Source organism: Medicago sativa, chromosome 4 (genome assembly GCF_051527215.1).
Source record: "Medicago sativa cultivar Bolivia chromosome 4, Bolivia_mono, whole genome shotgun sequence".
Classification (NCBI taxonomy): domain Eukaryota; kingdom Viridiplantae; phylum Streptophyta; class Magnoliopsida; order Fabales; family Fabaceae; genus Medicago; species Medicago sativa.
Window position 1 is genome coordinate 84,404,222 of NC_140752.1, and position 20,153 is coordinate 84,424,374.

The following is a 20,153-nucleotide window of genomic DNA, read 5'->3' on the forward strand; positions in this document are numbered from 1 at the left end:
GGTCATAAACAAGAAAAATACAATATCTTTTACATATGTCCATAATTAAATCAAACCGACATTTGGTTCAAACCACACAAAAGTTTGAAATTCATCAAAACGGAACATAGTGTCCATAATCAAACAACACATTACAAGTCATTACACATCATTACACATCATTAAATTAAATCTCTACTTACATTCATTACAATTGCATATGGAACGAACATATATATATATATATATATATATATATAATACATTATTTTCCACAATATTCCTAAACATAAATCCGACGCTATCGTCTTTAATAAGCCAAAGGCATATAGCTTGCCGTTTCCATGTGAATTCATCTCTATCTTCTCCTAGGTCTATCATTGGCATTAGAGCAGACAAGTGACGTGTATATTGATTTTCACCAAGATGCTCAAAATAAGTGTTAAGTTGTGTCTTCAAATCATCAATAGAGTCCGTCGGTGTTATCATAACCTTAACCGTCTTTTTAAACGCGCAATACCTAACACGACCTTCAATTCTTGTAACCTCTGACATGTTTCACTTGACAAAAGCTTTAACAAAATAATCATAGATTAGAACAAAATTAAATGGAATGTAATAACGAATAAATCAAATGCGTAAACATTAATAAGCTATAAATAAGTATTGCACTAGTTTCAAGTCAATAAAAGTCATATTATCATATATATATCAATATCATTTACATAATGTTACTTATATATTGACCACAAAAAATTGGCATTACAATTTTGACCCCAAAATATACATCGGTGTAATGTCTACCAAAAAAAAGGACTAACACCGACAAAAAAATCACTCGTTAAAGGCCAAGTGATTGGAGAAGATCAAGTGACATAAAATCTTCCTCATCTTCCGCAATAACTTCAAATTGTTGCTTTGGTTGTGAACTCCATTAAGAATGTTCAATCCCCATTCCTTTGTTTGTGTACTTTGATATCCACTAATCATGAACAAGCACCCGCATTTTCTTGAGCCCGTTGTCGCATGCTTTGGTTTTTTTTTTAGGCACTTTGTGAGCTCCACTCCTTTCACACACTAGGCGCAATATTGGATGGATCAAGCTTGATCTTTGTGTAACAATTGTAAATCCCGCCTTATTTGCTTGACAACGTACCCACCCAAGCAATTCTTCTCTATCTTGAAACTTAATGTCGTCAGAAAAAAACCTAGCCGTGTCCACTTCGTGGGCTTGAAATGGGACGACACCGGGGCTAACATATTTAGAAGGTTGTTCAATGTTTGGTTTGACTTCAACCTTAGGCGGCTTGACATCTCCGGAAATTTGGACAAAATTACGTTTTGTCTCTTCCTAAACATCTTCTGCGTTCTCGGTCATTACTATAATTAAACAACACATAAATATGAATTAACAACTAACTAATGCATAAACATCAATACCATAATGAACTAAAACAAAAAAAACAAAAAAAAAACAAAGAAATTTTTTTTTTTGAAAAAATGGCAGTAGCTGCCATTTTTTCGTCCTTCAAAATTTTCCTAAGTGTTCCTCGGTACTTAACTACCGAGGTTTCCCTCGGCAGTAAGCTACCGAGGTTTTCCTCGGCAGTAAGCTACCGAGATTCCCCATGACAGTCTTACGTGACTGACGTTGTAAACCAACATGACAGTGTAACATATACAAAAAATAAACCGAATAAAATGCACAATACCTATTTTTTTACGTCAAAAGTGTGTTGAATGATCCTAGGCTTGATGTTTGAATCATTTGGGGGAAGATTTGATAGAAAAAAATTATTGGATTTGGGGGGAATGGATGAGTTTGATATGGAAGTTGATGAAAATAGTGTGTAGGGGAGCTGTAACACCCCGTTTTCCCAACATAAAAATTTCATTTAAAATCAGAGTATTTTGATCACAACGGAATGTCACATACTTCATTTAAATCATAAAATGGATAATAATGATTATCTTTCAAATTCAACATCATGAAATATCTTAAACTATTGCAGCGGAAAATAGTTCAACATTTTAAAGTCTTGGCACGCAGGCCTTATTGGAAAATCTCATAAATTAGTTCATAAAAGAGACACGTAAGGAATAGAAGTAAAAGCAAGCCCCCATCCCGTTACGTATCAGAGCACCTAGACACCAACTGAGGAGTCCACTCACGAACGCCTCTAATCTTTATTACCTGCACATTACCCACGGTCGAGGCAACATATACGCAGAAGGGGTGAGATTTCATAATCAATACATTAAGCATATAATCCAATAAAATGCATTTAACAACTTAAACATTAATAACATATCAACAATTAACAATTGACATATTTTTCATTACATAACAAATACGATCATCAAATACCATTACTAATTTTCATCACAAATCATAATCAACTTAACACTCAACTTGACGACACAACTCATCCTTGACCATGCAACTCTATCAACTCAACAACAACCTAACAACACGACTCATCCTTGACCATGCAACTCTATCAACTCGACAACAACTCGACAACTTAGACATCATGAACTTCTTGATATGCAAATGCATGTGGTACCAATCAGCAACAAAATGAGCATAATAGGCTCTTCAACGTGTGAGCACAAAGGCTGCCGGGCCTAAAGCCCCCAACTTTAATGAGCACAAAGGCTGCCGGGCTTAAAGCCCCCAACTTTAGTGAGCACAAAGGCTGCCGGGCCTAAAGCCCCCAACTTTAATGAGCACAAAGGCTGCCGGGCCTAAAGCCCCCAACTTTAATGAGCACAAAGGCTGCCGGGCCTAAAGCCCCCAACTTTAATGAGCACAAAGGCTGCCGGGCCTAAAGCCCCCAACTTTAATGAGTATGCAATGAACTCAACTTCCAACAACTTAGACAACGACGTGTACAACTCATACGACTCATAATCATGGACGACTTCTTAAATTCCAACAACATAGACCGACTCATGCAACCTCAAGACACTAACAGTCGACAACAGAAAACAGCAGCAACGTACAACAATTAACAACGCTTGAATGTGTTAACATTCACATAAAGAATTAATTACATCAATATAAATATCATAAAACATCATTATAGCATTCATGCAGCAACACTTCTAGTTTCAGTCACCATAACAGACTTCTGGAGCTTATGAAAGCATCCTAAACAGCTCTCTAACTTACTTCTAAGGTCATCTCAAGACTACACGTGCGAAAGGATCGCATCGGGACAATTTTGGGCAACTAACAGCCTAACTCGCAGTGGCGAGTAACTTCACTCGCAATGGCGAGCAAAGTGTGCATTCTGGGTTCCTACGTATTTACTCGCAGTGGCGAGTTATTCTGCTCGCGGTTGCGAGCTCACAGGTCACTCGCAGTTGCGAGTTGCATTGCTCGCAGTTGCGAGTTCTGGGTTCTAGCTCGCAGATGCGAGTGTTCTTGCTCGCAGGTGCGAGCGATGAATGTCAGTACGGCCAGAAACCTAAAAATCACAACTTTTCACCTATATTCACGATTCCTTCATCCAAATAGCATCTAATTATCATCTTAAGTCATATCTAAGGTCTGTACACTAATTTTGCATCAATCTAACATCTGTTCTTGATTCATTCATCAAAATTGATCCTAAACCTAATTCCCAATTCTCACCAAAACTTAACCTAATCATGCTAAATTCATCCTATAGAATTATACCCTTAATAAATTAGTCTCACCCTTACCTGGTTATGATGAAATCGCAGCTCTCCCTCTAGTTCTCCTCTTTTCTGACTTTTCTCCCTTTTTCTCCAAAAACGTACGTATTCTGTTTTCTAACTTTTTGTTGTCTATTTGTCTCTTCTAATTACTCTTATCACTACTAATTGCTCATCTCACAACACAGCCCAATTTTTCATATTTTTATTTTATTTATCAAATCTTATTTTATTTAATAATAAAATAAGTCATAACAACATAGCAACTTCACCACAACAAAATACTCCACATTATGCAGTTATAAATCATATAACCCACTCAACTTCATGAATCATAAAATTCACACATATCAATCATGAAAATCACGTAAATCATATATATAAATATATTTTTAAATAATCGAATAATTAAGACGGGCGTTACAGGAGCAGGTTTCCTGTTTCATCTGACGAAACATAATACTCGGCAGTTAACTACCGAGGAAATCCTCGGCAGTTAACTGCAGCCGGATTTCAAATTCCTAGGCAGTTAACTGCCGAGGGGGTAAAAAGGTATTTTACATGTGTGTCCCAGCCATATGGAATGTGTCAACAACAATTTTCTTAAATTATTAGGGTCTCATTCCACTAAAAAACTATGATTTTTTTTTACAAAAATTTCATTCATTAATCGTATACAAAAATATTAAACATTAACTAAAAGAATGGGAAAATGATACAATAAAAAATATCAAGTACATAATAAAAAAAAATCAATGTTTTATTTATATTTTATAATTGAAGAAATATATTTTATTAAAATAATATATAATTTGGGATGGAAGAAGTAACTTATAGAAACATATATAAAATTGATCAATATTTTTTATAAGAAAGAAAAAAAATAGTGACACTTTTATTTTTTATATAAGAGTATTGATTAAGTATTGGAATTAATATATTTATTTTAAGTAAAATATATTTTTCGTCGTTAGCTAAATCCCCCCGGCCCCCACTAATAACCAAAAAAATGGATAGGACTCCTAGGTCCTAGGTAGCCTAGTAGTAGGATAAGAAGATGAAAAAGTAAGGAAAAGAAACGACCCGACCCACCACCTTGTGTCTGCTTGTGAGTTGTGTTGTGTCACCTTGGTAATAAATAATAATAATGACTATGACTATGGTCATTGGTCAGTCCGTATGAGACAAAATTCGTGCAAACTTGTTGAGGAAGGAAACCAAACGACCTCAACTTTTGACTTTACATTTATTTTCCTAGTCATGTTTACATTTAAATGAAAAGGTTTTCCTTTTTTTTTTGAAAGTTACCACTTTATTTTTCAAAACCTTATCACATCCAATATTTAACGTACAACTTTTTTCTCACAATCAAGATCAAAGCGAAAGTTGTATTTTTTTAAGAGAAATGATATTTTGACAACCACTTTTTGACAACTTTTGGACAACTTTCTCTATCATACTCACATGATGTTGTTATCCTCTCTCTTCCTTTTTCTCTCTCCATTGTTTTTGACCAACAAGAAGTGAGAAAAACAAGGTTGTCAAAAAAGTTGTCATCAAATGGATGTCAAAATATCATTACTCTTTTTTTAATGCAAAAGTTAGTATATTTGTTTCCTTAATCGGTATCATGGGACACTGGTTAACATTTTTCAAATTAAGACATCGATTAACATTTTCCAAATTTTATAAACACCCATATGACAGTATACAAATACTAATAAGGATTTATATGAAAGTAAATAAATATGAGTTTTTTTTTTACAAGAAATATAAGTCTTGTTAACGAGTGTTTTTAGGACACTCTTTAAGCATTCATAATGTATAAATTATTTTTTTTAAAATTAAAGATTTCAATTTTCAATGCAATAAATGCAAAAACTTTCATAAAATATAGGAGTACCTGTAAAAATTGATATGACAATATTAATGAACATTTTAAAGTAATTATAAGTGTTGATTACCAACTAAAATGACTATTTACCCCAAAATCATTTGGATAATTACTGAAAGGAAGTTACTTCTTCCGCTGATTCAGACCACATTTTGATTTTGATTGACTTTGATGAACCAACAAAGAAGGGGGCCTGAAGCTACATGCACGGTACGACTTTTCATTTCTATTTCTATTCTTGGTTATTAAGAAATCCATTTCTTTTAGGCTTTGTTTGGATGTCAAGAAGAAAGTGAAAGGAAAGAAAGTAAATGGAAAGAATATTGAAGGAATAAAAGTGAGTAGAAAGTGAATGAAATGTGAGATGATTTTGTAATTGTTTGGTTGGGGTGATAGTGAAAAGATAGTGAGAGGAAAGAAAGGTATATATTTATTCAATGACATAATTGCCCTTATATAACATAAGTATAAATGTTTTTATTTAAAAACATTTTTTTGACAAGATAAGACATACATGTATAATTATAAATATTCATATTTAGAAAAATATTAGTTATATTTTAAAAGCATTGATGCCACATGTATTTAAGCGTAAAAAAAGGCATTTTAGAAAGAACAAAAACATTATAAAAAATAAATAAAATATGATAGGAAGCAAGGGGAAAAAAAGAAATACAAACAAATTGCTGGTACGGCTAGCTTTCTCTCCACTAGTGGGAGGAAAGTTTTTTGTGTGGATCCCACGTCTGAACCAATATTTCCATGCACAATTTCATTGCATCCAAAGGAAGGAAAGATTCTTGGAACTTGAGGAAAGTTTTATTCCACTGATACTGTTTCTACTCATTTCAGTGTTCTATCTATCAACCAAAAACCTCTTCTTTAGATTTTTGTTTTGGTTGCTAAGAAAGAAGAAAACCTCTACACAATGAACCGTTCAACTTCAACTTCAAGGAGGAGGAAGAAGAAGAAGACTACTTACCATGACGATAAAAACTTCATAGACACCATCTTTTCTTGGTCTCTCCAAGACATTTTTAACCAAGAACTTTATAACAACAAGGTTTTCAACTTTCTTCTCTTACTTTCTCACATTATCTTTCTTTGACATTACATTTTAATCCTTTTTTTTTTTTTGTTTTTGTAGGTGGATTATATCGATTTATCATTCGATTCCACTGAACAGTATTTTCAATCATTTGTGTATCCGTTGTTGGAAGAAACTCGAGCACAACTCTGTTCTTGTATGGAAATTTTGTCAAGTTCACCTTATGCTCAAGTCATTTCACTTGAACATTCACGGTCACATTCGTATGGTAGGAATCACTATGTTGTTAAAACTGATACTTGGAAAAACAGGTCATCTGGTCATGGAAAAGAGTTATACAAAACATTGTTTGGCGATGTTTTTATTTTGGCCGATTTTAAACCTGAAACGGTTAATGATTTGCAAAGGTCTGGAAGGACTTGGAGTTTTGTGTTGTCGGCTGGGATTCTTGATGAGGAGATTGAAGGTGATGATGATGATGAGAATAAACTTATGTCTACTTTTAAAGTCATTGCTTCCAAAGACATTGACATTGATGAAATGGGGCAAAAATCTTTGTTTATTATATTCTTGACGAATATAACCCCAAATAGAAGAATATGGAATGCACTGCATATGGATGGAGATTCAAAACTGATTCAGAAGATTTTATGTGCTAGTGATGTGGTAAGAGAGTTATTTTTATCTTAATTATTTGATTCAATGATTCAAAGTCTATAAATATAAGATTATCAGTTGTTCCTATGAACTAACTGCAGTGTTTACTCATATTATACCAAAGCATAACCACAGTCATAAAGTTTGTTATTTTGATGTTCACCGTCGATCGATTGTTATGGTTATAGCATTATCATTATTATTATTATTATAGAAAGAAAGTATGTAGTTGGAAGTTGTATTGTTTAATTATTTACAAAGGATCATGCTAACTAGTGCCCCAAGGGCACTCTTTAGCATTTCCCTTTGTGGTGAATGACATTTTCTAGTTTATTGTCATTGAGACTGACTATTTCCAAGTAGAACATATTTTGACTTTTCATTTATGCCAACTTTAATGGATGTATTTTGGGGTGCAGGTTGAGGAAAACTGTTATTACTGTTCTCCGAAGACTGATGCTCTTAGGGATGATGAAACATATCAAAGGCTGTCATCTGAGTTGAATGAGTCACAAAACAAGGCAATTTGTGCTTGCCTTTCTTCCTTTCATTGCAACCATAAGTCTACCGTGGATCTTATTTGGGGTCCACCAGGAACCGGAAAAACAAAAACATTGGGCACACTGCTTTTTGCTCTATTCAAAATGAACTGTAGGACTCTTGTTTGTGCTCCAACAAATGTTGCCATTAAGGAAGTGGCATCGCGTGTCTTGAGCATGGTGAGAGAATCATTTGAAAGAAATTCTGATGCTTTGTTTTGTAATTTAGGAGACATGCTGTTATTTGGGAATCATGAGCGGCTCAAAGTTGGTGCAGAAATTGAAGAGATATATTTGGACTATCGTGTCAAGCAGCTCACATTCTGTTTCACCCCACCCAATGGTTGGAAATATTGTTTTGCTTCAATGATTGATCTTCTTGAAAACTGTGTTTCCCACTATCAGATATTCATTGAGAACGAGATGAGAAAGGAACATGATCAAACTGATGACAATAACTTTAATAGGGCAAAAGATGACAGCCCATCAGATTCTGGTGTGGGGATTCACAAATCTTTTGTTGAGTTTGTCAGAGAGAGGTTTCTGGCTATAGCATCGCCACTCAGAGACTGCATTTCTATCTTATGTACTCATATTGCAAGAAGTTGTATTATGGAACATAACTTGAAAGATTTGGCTCGTCTGATTTACTCTCTCAGTTCATTTCAAGCTTTGCTGTTTGAAAATAACATTGTTTGTGAAAAATTGGAAGAGCTTTTCTCTCCTCCAGAAAGTCAACACAGTTCTTTCGAGTCAGTTGTTGTAAGTGCTGCTGAATACTCATTGCACCAGAGGAGCAGAACTGAATGCCTTTCTCTATTAAGAACCCTTAAAGTTTCAATTGGTGACCTCAACCTTCCAGATGTTGTGACTGAAGAGTCAATCAGAGAGTTCTGTTTCCAGTCATCTTTATTAATATTTTCCACTGCATCTAGTTCCTTTAAGCTGCATTCTGTTGACATGGAACCACTAGACGTTGTAGTAATCGATGAAGCTGCACAGTTGAAGGAATGTGAGTCAATCATACCTCTACTACTTTCAGACATAAACCATGCCATTCTTGTTGGAGATGAACGCCAGCTACCAGCCATGATTGAAAGTAGTGTACGTATTCTAAAAATGACCCTTTCAGTTAACTTTTAGTACCCCTGTTTCCTACATTCACTAATGTTATAAAGTTTTCCATTGACAATTAATACTAATACCTGTCCTTAATATGTCTAAGGTTTCTCTTGAAGTTGGTTTCGGAAGAAGTTTATTTGCGAGACTGAGCACATTGGGTCATCCAAATCACTTCCTCAATATACAGTACAGGATGCATCCTGCAATTAGTTCCTTTCCAAATTCATGCTTCTATTTGAACCAAATTCTTGATGCTCCAAATGTTATTGCAAAGAACTACAGGAAACAATATCTCCCCGGGCAAATGTTTGGTCCATATTCCTTTATTAATATAATTGGTGGCACCGAAGAGTTTGATGATGCTGGACGAAGCCGGAAAAACATGGTTGAAGTGGCGGTTGTGATGAAAATAATCAGAAATTGTTTTAGAGGTTTGTATGTGTGCATGTGCGTATAATTTATGTATATGAATCATCTGTTGTTATTTATCATGTTAGAATGCATGCATTCTCTGCACAGGATGATACTAATCCGTCGAGAAAATATTTCTTTAGACTGTGATTGGTTTAATGTTTGTTTATCGGTAACATTTCAAGCATTAATGTATTAACAGTCCTGTATAATGTTATTGTGTTTATTTTCCTTTAGAGAAAATATTTCTTTGGATTATGATTGGTTTAATAAGAAGATAATTTATTGTTTGTTTGCTAAACTGCATGGCTGCAGTTTGCTTAAAGTATTATAGTTTTTATAATGTGTTCAACTTTATCGGAAAATAATATTTTTTATTTTAAAATGATCTGTTACTACAAATACTCTCAAGCAAAGGACATAAAGATACATTATAAAAATGTGGTATAAACTAGATATTATGAATTGTTTTTTAATGCTCTGTTAATGCGAAACATATTTCTAATAGAGAAATACTGACTGCTTAATTATTTTGCGTGGAATGCAGCATGGCTTGGGTCAAATGAAAACCTTAGTATAGGTGTAGTGTCTCCATATGCTGCCCAAGTTGTTTCACTTCAGGATATGCTTGGACAGAAGTATGATAAGCACGAAGGTTTCGATGTGAAGGTGAAAACAATAGATGGTTTCCAGGGTGGGGAGCAGGACATAATTATCTTATCCACCGTCAGAACTGATTGTAGTACTTCACTTGGGTTCATTTCCAATAACCATAGGACTAATGTTGCTCTCACCAGGGCTAGGTAAAACCTTCTAAGTTCTGTTACAATTGCATTTGTTTTTGTCCAAAACGAATGTTTGCATCAATGCTATTGCTTTTATATTCAACAGGCATTGTCTATGGATATTGGGAAATGAAAGGACCCTAGTAAGTCAGGAAAATGTATGGAAAGATTTGGTGCTTGATGCTAAAAAGCGACAATGTTTCTTTAATGCTGATGAAGACGAGGATTTAGCGAAAGGTATCTGGGATGCCAAGAAAGAGCTGGATCAACTTGACGATTTGCTTAATGCAGATAGTCTCATTTTCAGAAACTCTAGGTGGAAGGTATTTGGATTACGATATTGTAATATTACTTATTGTGATCATGTGCTTTACCTTTTGTTCCTTTTAATCCTCAACAATTGTGCAGGTTCTTTTTAGTGATAACTTTCTCAAGTCATTTAAAAATCTTCCGTCAAAGCGGACAAAGAAGTCGGTGCTTAACCTCTTACTCAAACTCTCTAGTGGGTGGAGACCAAAAAGAATAAAAGTGGATTTGCTTTGTGGAAATTCATCCCAGATATTAAAGCAATATAAAGTTGAAGGTCTTTTTATTGTTTGTTCAAAGGACATAGTAAAAGAATTGAATTTCACTCAAGTTTTAAGGATATGGGATATACTGCCTCCAGAGGATATTCCGAAAGTAGTGAAGCGTCTTGATAGTATTTTTGGAAGTTATACTGATGATTTTATAAAGCGCTGCAGTGAGCAATGTTTTGAGGGGTAGGTACTTAGAGTTGTAGTTTATTACACCCTAAGCTACTATAGCTAACTGATCGTGGTTTTGTTTTGCTTTTCTAGGAAAATGGAGGTTCCAATGAATTGGGAGAAATCAACAGAAATCATCAAAATTAAGAATCTTGATAGTAATGGAAATGAAGCAGAATCGAGTTGCTGCGATCAAAGAATTTATGTTGAGAATTCAAAGGTTGAGGAAAGCTTTCTATTGATGAAATTCTATTCTTTATCATCTGTTGTGGTTAGCCACTTGCTTTCTGATCGTAACAGTAATGAACTGGAACTTCCTTTTGAAGTATCAGATGAAGAACATGACATAATACTCTTTTCTAAAAGTACATTTGTACTGGGTCGCTCTGGTACTGGGAAAACCACTGTTTTGACAATGAAGTTATTTAAAAAGGAGGAATTGCACCATGCAGCTCTTGAACACACATATGGAATTAAGAGTGTTGAAGTTCCTTGTTTGAATGATGAGAAAGAGTATAAAGACAGTTCTACTGTGAATGACAGGCCTGTCTTACATCAATTATTTGTAACAGTGAGTCCCAAACTTTGTCAAGCAGTGAAACAACAGGTCGTTAGAATGAAAAGGTATGGAGCTTGTACTTCAGATTATCAATTTTTCTTTCTTCTTGTTAGATAAATTACTGTTAAAATATCCCGTTGAACCCTATGTGTCTATCAAAGGATATCTTCACCTATTTATTAATTCCAAAAGCTAAAAATGTGGTCTATGATACTAGGACTCGTTTAGTTTTAGCATCTTTAACTTATCTGTTTGTTTTATCTGTGTTATTTTTTTAATAAATACACGTTAATTTTTATTTGTCCTGACAATATCTGTGTGATTGTTTTCATATAACTTTTGTTGTTTCTATACATCATTTTATAGTTTTCTTTATGTAATTATTTTGTGATCTATTATGTTGCTTTTTATCATTCATAATATAGTTTTGTTAATTTTTATCATGCATATTTACTAACCAATATTTGTTTTATGAATGCACAATTTTTAGACTAAAATATGTTTATTATTGAGAAGCAAAAAAGAACATGTTTTTTTAAACATTAATGATTTCCCCCAACATTTCCTGCATGAATTGCAATTTCAGTAGTGAATTGCATGCTAAGGTGCACCCAGGCGGATGGAGTGCCTCCCGAACTTTGTACTATCTCACTGTCTTCCTAAATGCCTATTGGCCTTCCTTGTATGTCACTTAGTGTTAATTTCGCCTCCTTATACTAAGTTTTTGGTTCGCCTTCTGGTATATAGTAATTTTTTTTTCTGAGATTACAGTTTTTAACTTCGCATTCTACTTAAGAAATTAAGTAATGGTGTAAAGGATACTGTTGTAACTCCTTAATTTTAGTAACCATTGTAGTATCACTTTGCAAGTATTTTAAATAATTTGGTCCTCATGTTTATTTGCTGAGTTCACTTAAGTTTAATTTATTTCATAGTTTTCTATGCAGTCTTTAATTGGTATCTAATCTAATATTATTTGTATTGTGCATGCAGATTCATATGTGGCGGGGATATTTCTGCCAAAAGTTGTTCTATTGATGAAGATATAGTCGATGTTGATACATCAATACAGTTTAAGAATATACCTGATTCTTTTGTTAATCTTCCCACCAACTCATATCCACTTGTGATAACCTTTCAGAAGTTTTTAATGATGCTTGATGGGACTGTGGGGAATTCTTATTTTGAAAGATTTAGTGATGTATCTTCTTTAAGTGAGAATCTTGGTGTAAGATCTGTTGCTTTGGAGACTTTTATAAGGAAGAAGGAGGTGACGTATGACAGGTTTGAATCATTATATTGGCCACATTTCAATTCCCAATATACCAAGACGCTAGATTCGTCCAGAGTGTTCACTGAAATCGTGTCTCATATAAAAGGGAGTATGCAGTCTGTGGAGCCTGGTGAAGGGAAGTTAAGCCGTCAGGATTATCTATCATTGTCTGAAAACCGGGCGTCAAGTTTAAGCAAGCAGAAAAGGGAGATCATATACGATATTTTTCAAAGTTATGAAAAAATGAAGTTGGATAAAGGAGATTTTGATTTGGCTGATATTGTTGCTGACCTTCATCGCCGACTCAGAATAAACAAATATGAGGGTGATGAAATGCACTTTGTATATATTGATGAAGTGCAGGATCTAACCATGAGTCAGATTGCTTTGTTTAAATATGTGTGTCAAAATGTAGAAGAGGGTTTTGTTTTTTGTGGTGATACTGCACAGACCATAGCAAGGGGAATTGATTTTAGATTCCAGGATATAAAATCTCTCTTTTACAAGAAGTTTGTGCTAGAATCAAAGAGAGGAACTTATAACCAAGGAAGGGATAAAGTGAAAGTTTCTGAAACATTTTTGTTGAATCAAAACTTTCGGACTCATGCTGGAGTATTGAAATTGTCTCAGAGCATCATTGAGCTTCTTTTCCGTTTTTTCCCTCATTCTATTGATGTTTTGAAGCCTGAGACCAGTTTGATATACGGGGAAGCTCCGGTTGTTCTTGAATGTGGAAGCAGGAAAAATGCAATTGTAACCATTTTTGGCAACACTGGACATGAGAGTGGAAAAATTATTGGCTTTGGAGCAGAGCAAGTAATTTTGGTACGCGATGATTATGCTCGAAAGGAAATTTTAGACTATGTTGGGAAACAAGCTCTTGTTTTAACTATCTTGGAGTGCAAAGGGCTTGAGTTTCAGGTAGGTTAAAAATCATCATATCTGATTCATTTTTGTTTTGAATTCTATGTTTATTTATTTGAATGATAATCTGTGTTCTTTTACAGGATGTACTGCTGTACAACTTTTTTGGCACTTCACCTTTGAAAAATCGATGGAGGGTGATTTATGAGTATATGAACGAACAAGATATGCTGGAACCGACAGAATCCAAGTCTTTTCCAACTTTCAATGATTCCAAACATAATATTTTGTGTTCCGAGCTAAAACAACTATATGTGGCTATAACTCGTACAAGACAGAGATTGTGGATTTGCGAGAACACAGAGGAGTATTGCAAACCCATGTTTGATTATTGGAAAAGGAAGTGTCTTGTACAATTCAAAGAGCTTGATGATTCACTTGCTCAGGCAATGAAAGTTGCAAGTAGTCCAGAAGAATGGAAGTCACGTGGCAAAAAGGTTGTTTTTGTACTTGATCATCATATTTATTGTGCTATCTTAGTAATGGATTTTATTAATAGGTCTCATATTTTTTTATACTGAATCATTAAGCAGTATTACTTCTCAGTTTTTTTTTTTCTTTTTCTTTGCAATTTAAATCATTCCTATACCTAAATACCTCGTATGTGATATTATGTGATAGTTTTATACTTTTTTACTGTGTAACGCATAGAGCAAAGCTTTTGGATGTGCTGCTTTTGTCTAGTATTATTTTTGCTCCAAATGATATATTCTGTTGATTGTTCTATTGCAGTTATATTATCAAAATAACTACGAGATGGCAACAATGTGTTTTGAAAGAGCAGGGGACTCTTATTGGGAAAAAAAGTCCAAGGCTGCTGGTCTTAGGGCAACTGCAAATCGGTTACGTGACTTGAATCCTGAGGATGCAAATGCAATCCTTAGGGAAGCTGCTGAAATTTTTGAAGGCATTGGAATGGCTGAGTCTTCTGCCCAGTGTTTTTCTGATTTGGAGGATTATGAAAGAGCTGGTATGAACTTTAGCTTTGGCATCTATGTCTATATTTTTATGTCATTTTCGGTCAAAAAATATTAGGATATCATCTAAACATAGCTTTTGTTATAGAAACTTACACTTTTATTATAACTATTTAGTATTTACAACATTCATCTAGACCTAACTTTTGTTGTAGTTACTGATATACTAATTTATTGACTTCAAGTTATGTGAGTGTTATTAATTATTTTGTTGTTGATGAGTTCATTTGATTTGAGATAGGGATTTAACTTATTTTGTTGTACAAGCAAATATTATAGTCTAAACATCTTTTTTAGTCTCCTAATGAGATCACCTAAGCTTGCACACATTTTTATTGATTCTCAGGTTTAACTTATTTTTTGCACGGTGACTTTTACTCGACAAAATTAATCGAATTATTGCTAACAGGGAAGCTTTACTTGGAAAAATGTGAAGAGCCTGATTTGAAAAGGGCAGGCGATTGCTTTTATTTAGGTCGTTGTTTTGACATGGCAGCTCAAGTGTATGCTAGAGGATGTTTCTTCTCGGATTGTTTGAATGTTTGTGCAAAAGGTGGATTGTTTGACATTGGCTTACATTACATTCAGCACTGGAAACAAAATGAAAGTGCTGACCCTGGTTGGGCTAATAGTCATGATTTGTACGCAATTGAACAGAAATTTCTGGAAAATTGTGCCCGCAAATATTTTGACAACAAAGATATCAAGTCCATGATGAAGTTTGTTAGAGCTTTTCATTCGATGTGTTTGAAGCGTGAGTTCTTACAATCGTTAAGTTTACTTGACGAGCTTCTTGAATTGGAAGAGGAATCAGGCAACTATATGGAGGCTGTAAATATTGCTAAGATGATGGGTGATATTCTTCGGGAGGCTGATTTGCTAGGAAAAGCTGGTAAATTCTTGGAAGCATATGAACTCATGATTTTCTATGTACTTGCAAATTCTCTTTGGTCTGGGGGAAGCAAAGCATGGCCCTTAAAGCAGTTTACACTGAAGGCCGAGCTTTTGGGAAGAGCTTTGACATTTGCAAAGGGAGTGTCAAGCAGCTTTTATGAGCTCGCGTCTACAGAAGCTGAAATTCTATCAAATAAGCATGACAACATTTTCGAAATAATGAATCAATTGAAATCTTCTCGCATTCATAACAGTATCAGAGGGGAAGTATTATGTTTGTGGAAACTGCTGGATTCTCATTTTCGGCTGAACTCATCCAAGTATGTTTGGCAAGACAACATGCTTGATGTTCCTGTCGAAGGTATGATTTTGAGGAATCAATTTTCTTTGGAGACGTTGTTTTATTGTTGGACATATTGGAAGGATAACATTGTTCAAATGCTTGATTTCCTTTCGAATTTCAAAGTTCCAGAGTCTCATCAGCATAACAGTTATGTAAAGTTTGCATTGAATTATCTGGGTGTTCAGAAGCAGATTTATAATCTAAATGACATTTACCTTTTGTTCATCCCTGATGCTACCTGGGTGATGAAATTGGGTGATAGGTTTCTAAAGAAGAATGGTAGGCTAGTCTCTGTTGATGTTCAACCTTTAGTTTCTTTTGCTCAGAGTTATTGGAGTTCAGAGTTACTTTCTGTTGGCATGGATGTCTTGCGCAACCTCGATGCACTCTACAAGTTTTCAGTTAATAAAGCTTTTTCTGAATTCTGTCAAGTGCAGTCTTTATTGCATATCTATGAGGTCTCAAAATTTCTTCTCAAGTCCAAATGTTTTAGCCATGGCCACGGTAACTTAAAAACATTGGAGAGATTTTACAGACTGCCAATTGAGTGTTTATTCCACCATGTAGCTCCCCTTGACTGGAAGAAATCGCTGGCAAAAGAAATGGTTTATCAAAGGGTAACTGAAGCTTGGCAGGATATTATGAAAGAAGTCATAAATGAAAACACTAAACGGAAAGATACATTGACCTATGGTCAAATTGGAAGGGTGGTAGTTATGATTCTTGGCACAGCTAATGTACAAGACGATCTGTTCGTGCAAGTCATGACTAGATTTGATGATAAAGATGACTGGAAGGATTTCATTCAAAGCTTGCGGTTGAATTCAGGAAATGGGTCAACTGATAAAGCGGTTTTAGAGATGCATTGCACTCGTAAGCTTTACCTTGCATTGCAATATACTTGCAGTGTGAATTGGATAAAGGAAGTTGACTATATATCTCCCGATTGCTTTATGTATCTTGTTGAACGGCTACTGCTGTTGACTTCATGCTGGAAGGGGCTCATTTATGCGACAAAATCATCTTTTATTGAGTGGCTTATTTGCCAGGATGAAAATTCCCTTTCAAATTTGAGCTTCATGTCTAATGAATTAGTCAGTGCCCATGATTTTATCGCCAATATTCTCCGTGAGTTTGTTTATGATCAAAATGGTACCAATAACTGGATTAAAAAATCAAACTTGGATGTGAAGAATTATTTTCCAACGCTTCTCCTGAGGTTGGTTGTTTCAATGTGTTCACTTCATCTCAGCTCTGGGAGTGGGAAGTATTTACAATTACTTCGCAATTTGTTGGGGAAGAGACATATAACCAGTCAACTTCCATTGGAATTTTGCAATGTTCTTCAAAAAGGAAAGAAACACTTGGGTTTGGAAGTCTTTGCCGAGGCATTTAAAGTGATTGGCAATCCCTTGATAATTGCCAAGCTTCGGAACAATTCTACAGAAATTGTGTGTTCAGATGCTATCTTTGTGGATTTAACGATCTGCCAAAAAAGAGAGCTCATATTACAAACATTGTTTCCTAGTACAGTTGACTATGTGGCTGAGGAAACCATAGCAGAAGCTACTGATTCAAAATCTAAGGAGTTTCCTTCAAACCTTCAAGATAAAAGCTCTGCTGCTGTTTCAGATCAGGCATCAGATGGACAGATCAAAGATGAAATTAACTTGTCTGTGAATGATGACTTCTTGAATTGGTTGGAAAATTTTGAGTCTGCAACTGATGTATCATGTCTTAATAATGTTTCACCTGATTCCATGATTATAAAGGTCAGCCAGCTTTTTGTTGATTCTGAATAAAATGTTATTATATCAAATGATTAATATTTATATTCTTTTATCACAAGTTTTTTTTCTTTGCTCTTTTCATTCTCTCCAGGGTTTCTTGGATCAATTCATTGGACTTTGGAATTTGTTGCTACGAAACCCTGTCAAGATGGAAAACAAAAATGAGATGGAGGAGTTTGTGAGCTTGCTTGATGAAATGAAGCAACTTCGAGCCTCTATGAACATGAGGTAAGTTATATAAGTAGCTTGTCATAAGTAATTGTAGACAAGTTTTTAGGTTGCTGTCCAATACTAATCAGCACTTTAAGACATTGCAATATGGTTTTCTTATTTTGCTTTACTTGTTAATCTTTCTGTCGTCTATTATCTAGTGATTCGGTGATTGAGAAGGACGCTGTAATTTTACTTTCAAAGAAAATTCTTTCGGGACAATCAAAAGTAGCGCACATCTTGTATCAGCTGAATTTGGTTCAGAGGAATACTAATGTTGAGTCCGATCCATCACAAGTCAGCACTGCAGTAGGCAACGATGACCACAGGCAAAATGTTTTGATGGAATCCAAAGGTAACGTGTCCAACAATTCTCAAGCTCCGGTTAATTCAGGACATGAAAAGGCCAAGGAAAATAACAAGGGGAAGAAAAACAAATTCAAGAAAAAGAAGGGAGGAAAAAAGGGTAATAAGTGAAATTGTCGGGTGTTTTGTACATGCAAATGCTGTAGGAATTTTTGTGCTTTCACTTCAAACTTTCTGTTTATGGTATTTCCTCAGCGTGGAATCTTTGCAGTGAACTTTTGATAAGTATTTTGAAGATCTATTATTGATATGAAAACGTACCCTCTTGTCATAATGGGTGTTTGTTTTGCACACTTATTTCAGCCCAGTATTTTTCAACGTTAATGATAACTAGAAAAATGCCCGTGCATTCATGGAACCGTTGATTTATAATCGACTAATTTGATTTCCCTCATTCCTAGCACATCTTCCAATTTTTCTCACCATAACACCTAAATCATCACGTATCGCACCGTGGATTCTTCATCATCAGAAGGTTGATATATCATGCAAGAATACAGATGAACATTAAGGATAGTTACATTCCAATCAAGAAATAACACCAAGACAAAGTAAAGGATTCATGCATTATGATATATATATAAAAAAAAAAATTACTGAAATCATTTTACTTTCAATTGAAGTATTTTTCATGATAAAAGTTTAACGTCATCCACCACCTTTTCTCAAAGACGTACCCAAACTTATCTCATCCTGTCTTTCTTATTTAAGTCCCAAATAGGTGTTAAATGCTTTGACGGAATGTGAAAGACAGAGATTTATTCTTTCCGTGAAATTTATTTTAGAAATTGAAAGGTATTAGAATAACAAAGTTTTAGAATAAGTGGCCTCCAATGTTTTGAACTAAGATTGTGCTTTTTAAAATATCTATTATGATACACATGATTTTTAAGTAACACTCAACCCTTCATTTCAATGGTACAAGTTTTAGAAATGGTACAAGTTTTAGAATCTAAACGGTTTCATCAATTATCTTATGTGAATTTTTTTTTAATTTCTTATCTATTTTTTAAATTAACATTATTTACACCATAAAGTTCATCACATCTCATTTGATCCGATGGTGAAACTTATTGATCCAACGGTGAAAACAAGCTTGTGCATGATACAAGACTTGTCTCACTTGTTCATCATAGACTTGGCCCACAAATAAATAGGTTGCGCATAACATTACTTGCATCTTTCAAATAAAACTAAAATAAAACAGATGTCTCTGTCAAAGTATAGAAAGACAACTTGAGATTTTCATGCCAAATATATAATATTTAAACAAGCTTAGGATTTGTAACATTTTAGCGTGTCAAGAAGTAGGACCTCGCAATATGTTTTTATCTCATGCCTTTACTTTGTTCATGGTTCGATATTCTAGTGTCCCAGGCGTGGAGGTACCACACCAATCCATCTCGAACTTGGTGGTTAAACTCTACCGTGATAACAATATTGTAGGGGAGGTCCTACAGTAAAATAGCTCGGCGCAGGGTTTATTTACTATAAAAATACATAATACATGTGAAAAAACATAAATTTGAGACAGTTCAGATCGTAATGCCTGGACATATAAACCAGGGTTGAATGATTGTTCAGTAATCTACATTGTTCAGTAATCTACAGAAAAGTTATGATTGTTCAGGTATCTTGCGCAACATCTGATAAAGGGAAAGATGTTGCAGCAATTAATCAGTAAGATGATGTATTCGAACATGAACACAAAGCAGCATCACGAAATTGGAATTCAATTGACATAAAGTTTCCTTAATACATAGTAGCTTGGCAAGAAAGCAATCCCATTATTACAGCATGGAATTGGGAGCTATCCCTCCATATGCAGATGACAAATCAAATCATCCTCAAAAACTAGTTCAGTGTATAACCAACTCAATTGTCATCCTTATTATTTCTCTACCATTCTCAGTAAACATGCAACTAACCTCTTTTAACACCCTACCCATATT

General features: G+C 34.6%; 1 protein-coding gene across 1 annotated transcript; it reads left to right on the top strand.

Moving 5' to 3' along the window:
• The first annotated feature begins 6,345 nt into the window (after nucleotides 1-6,345).
• Nucleotides 6,346-18,475, top strand: LOC146932937 (uncharacterized). Its single transcript, XM_085704659.1, has 14 exons — nucleotides 6,346-6,620; nucleotides 6,705-7,271; nucleotides 7,682-8,905; nucleotides 9,027-9,354; nucleotides 9,882-10,137; nucleotides 10,226-10,442; nucleotides 10,528-10,880; nucleotides 10,959-11,489; nucleotides 12,418-13,618; nucleotides 13,705-14,058; nucleotides 14,354-14,591; nucleotides 15,008-17,607; nucleotides 17,717-17,853; nucleotides 17,997-18,475. The coding sequence occupies exons 1-14, from the start codon at nucleotides 6,486-6,488 to the stop codon at nucleotides 18,310-18,312; spliced, it is 8,457 nt and encodes a 2,818-aa protein (XP_085560785.1). The 5' UTR covers nucleotides 6,346-6,485; the 3' UTR covers nucleotides 18,313-18,475.
• Nucleotides 18,476-20,153: the final 1,678 nt, after the last annotated feature.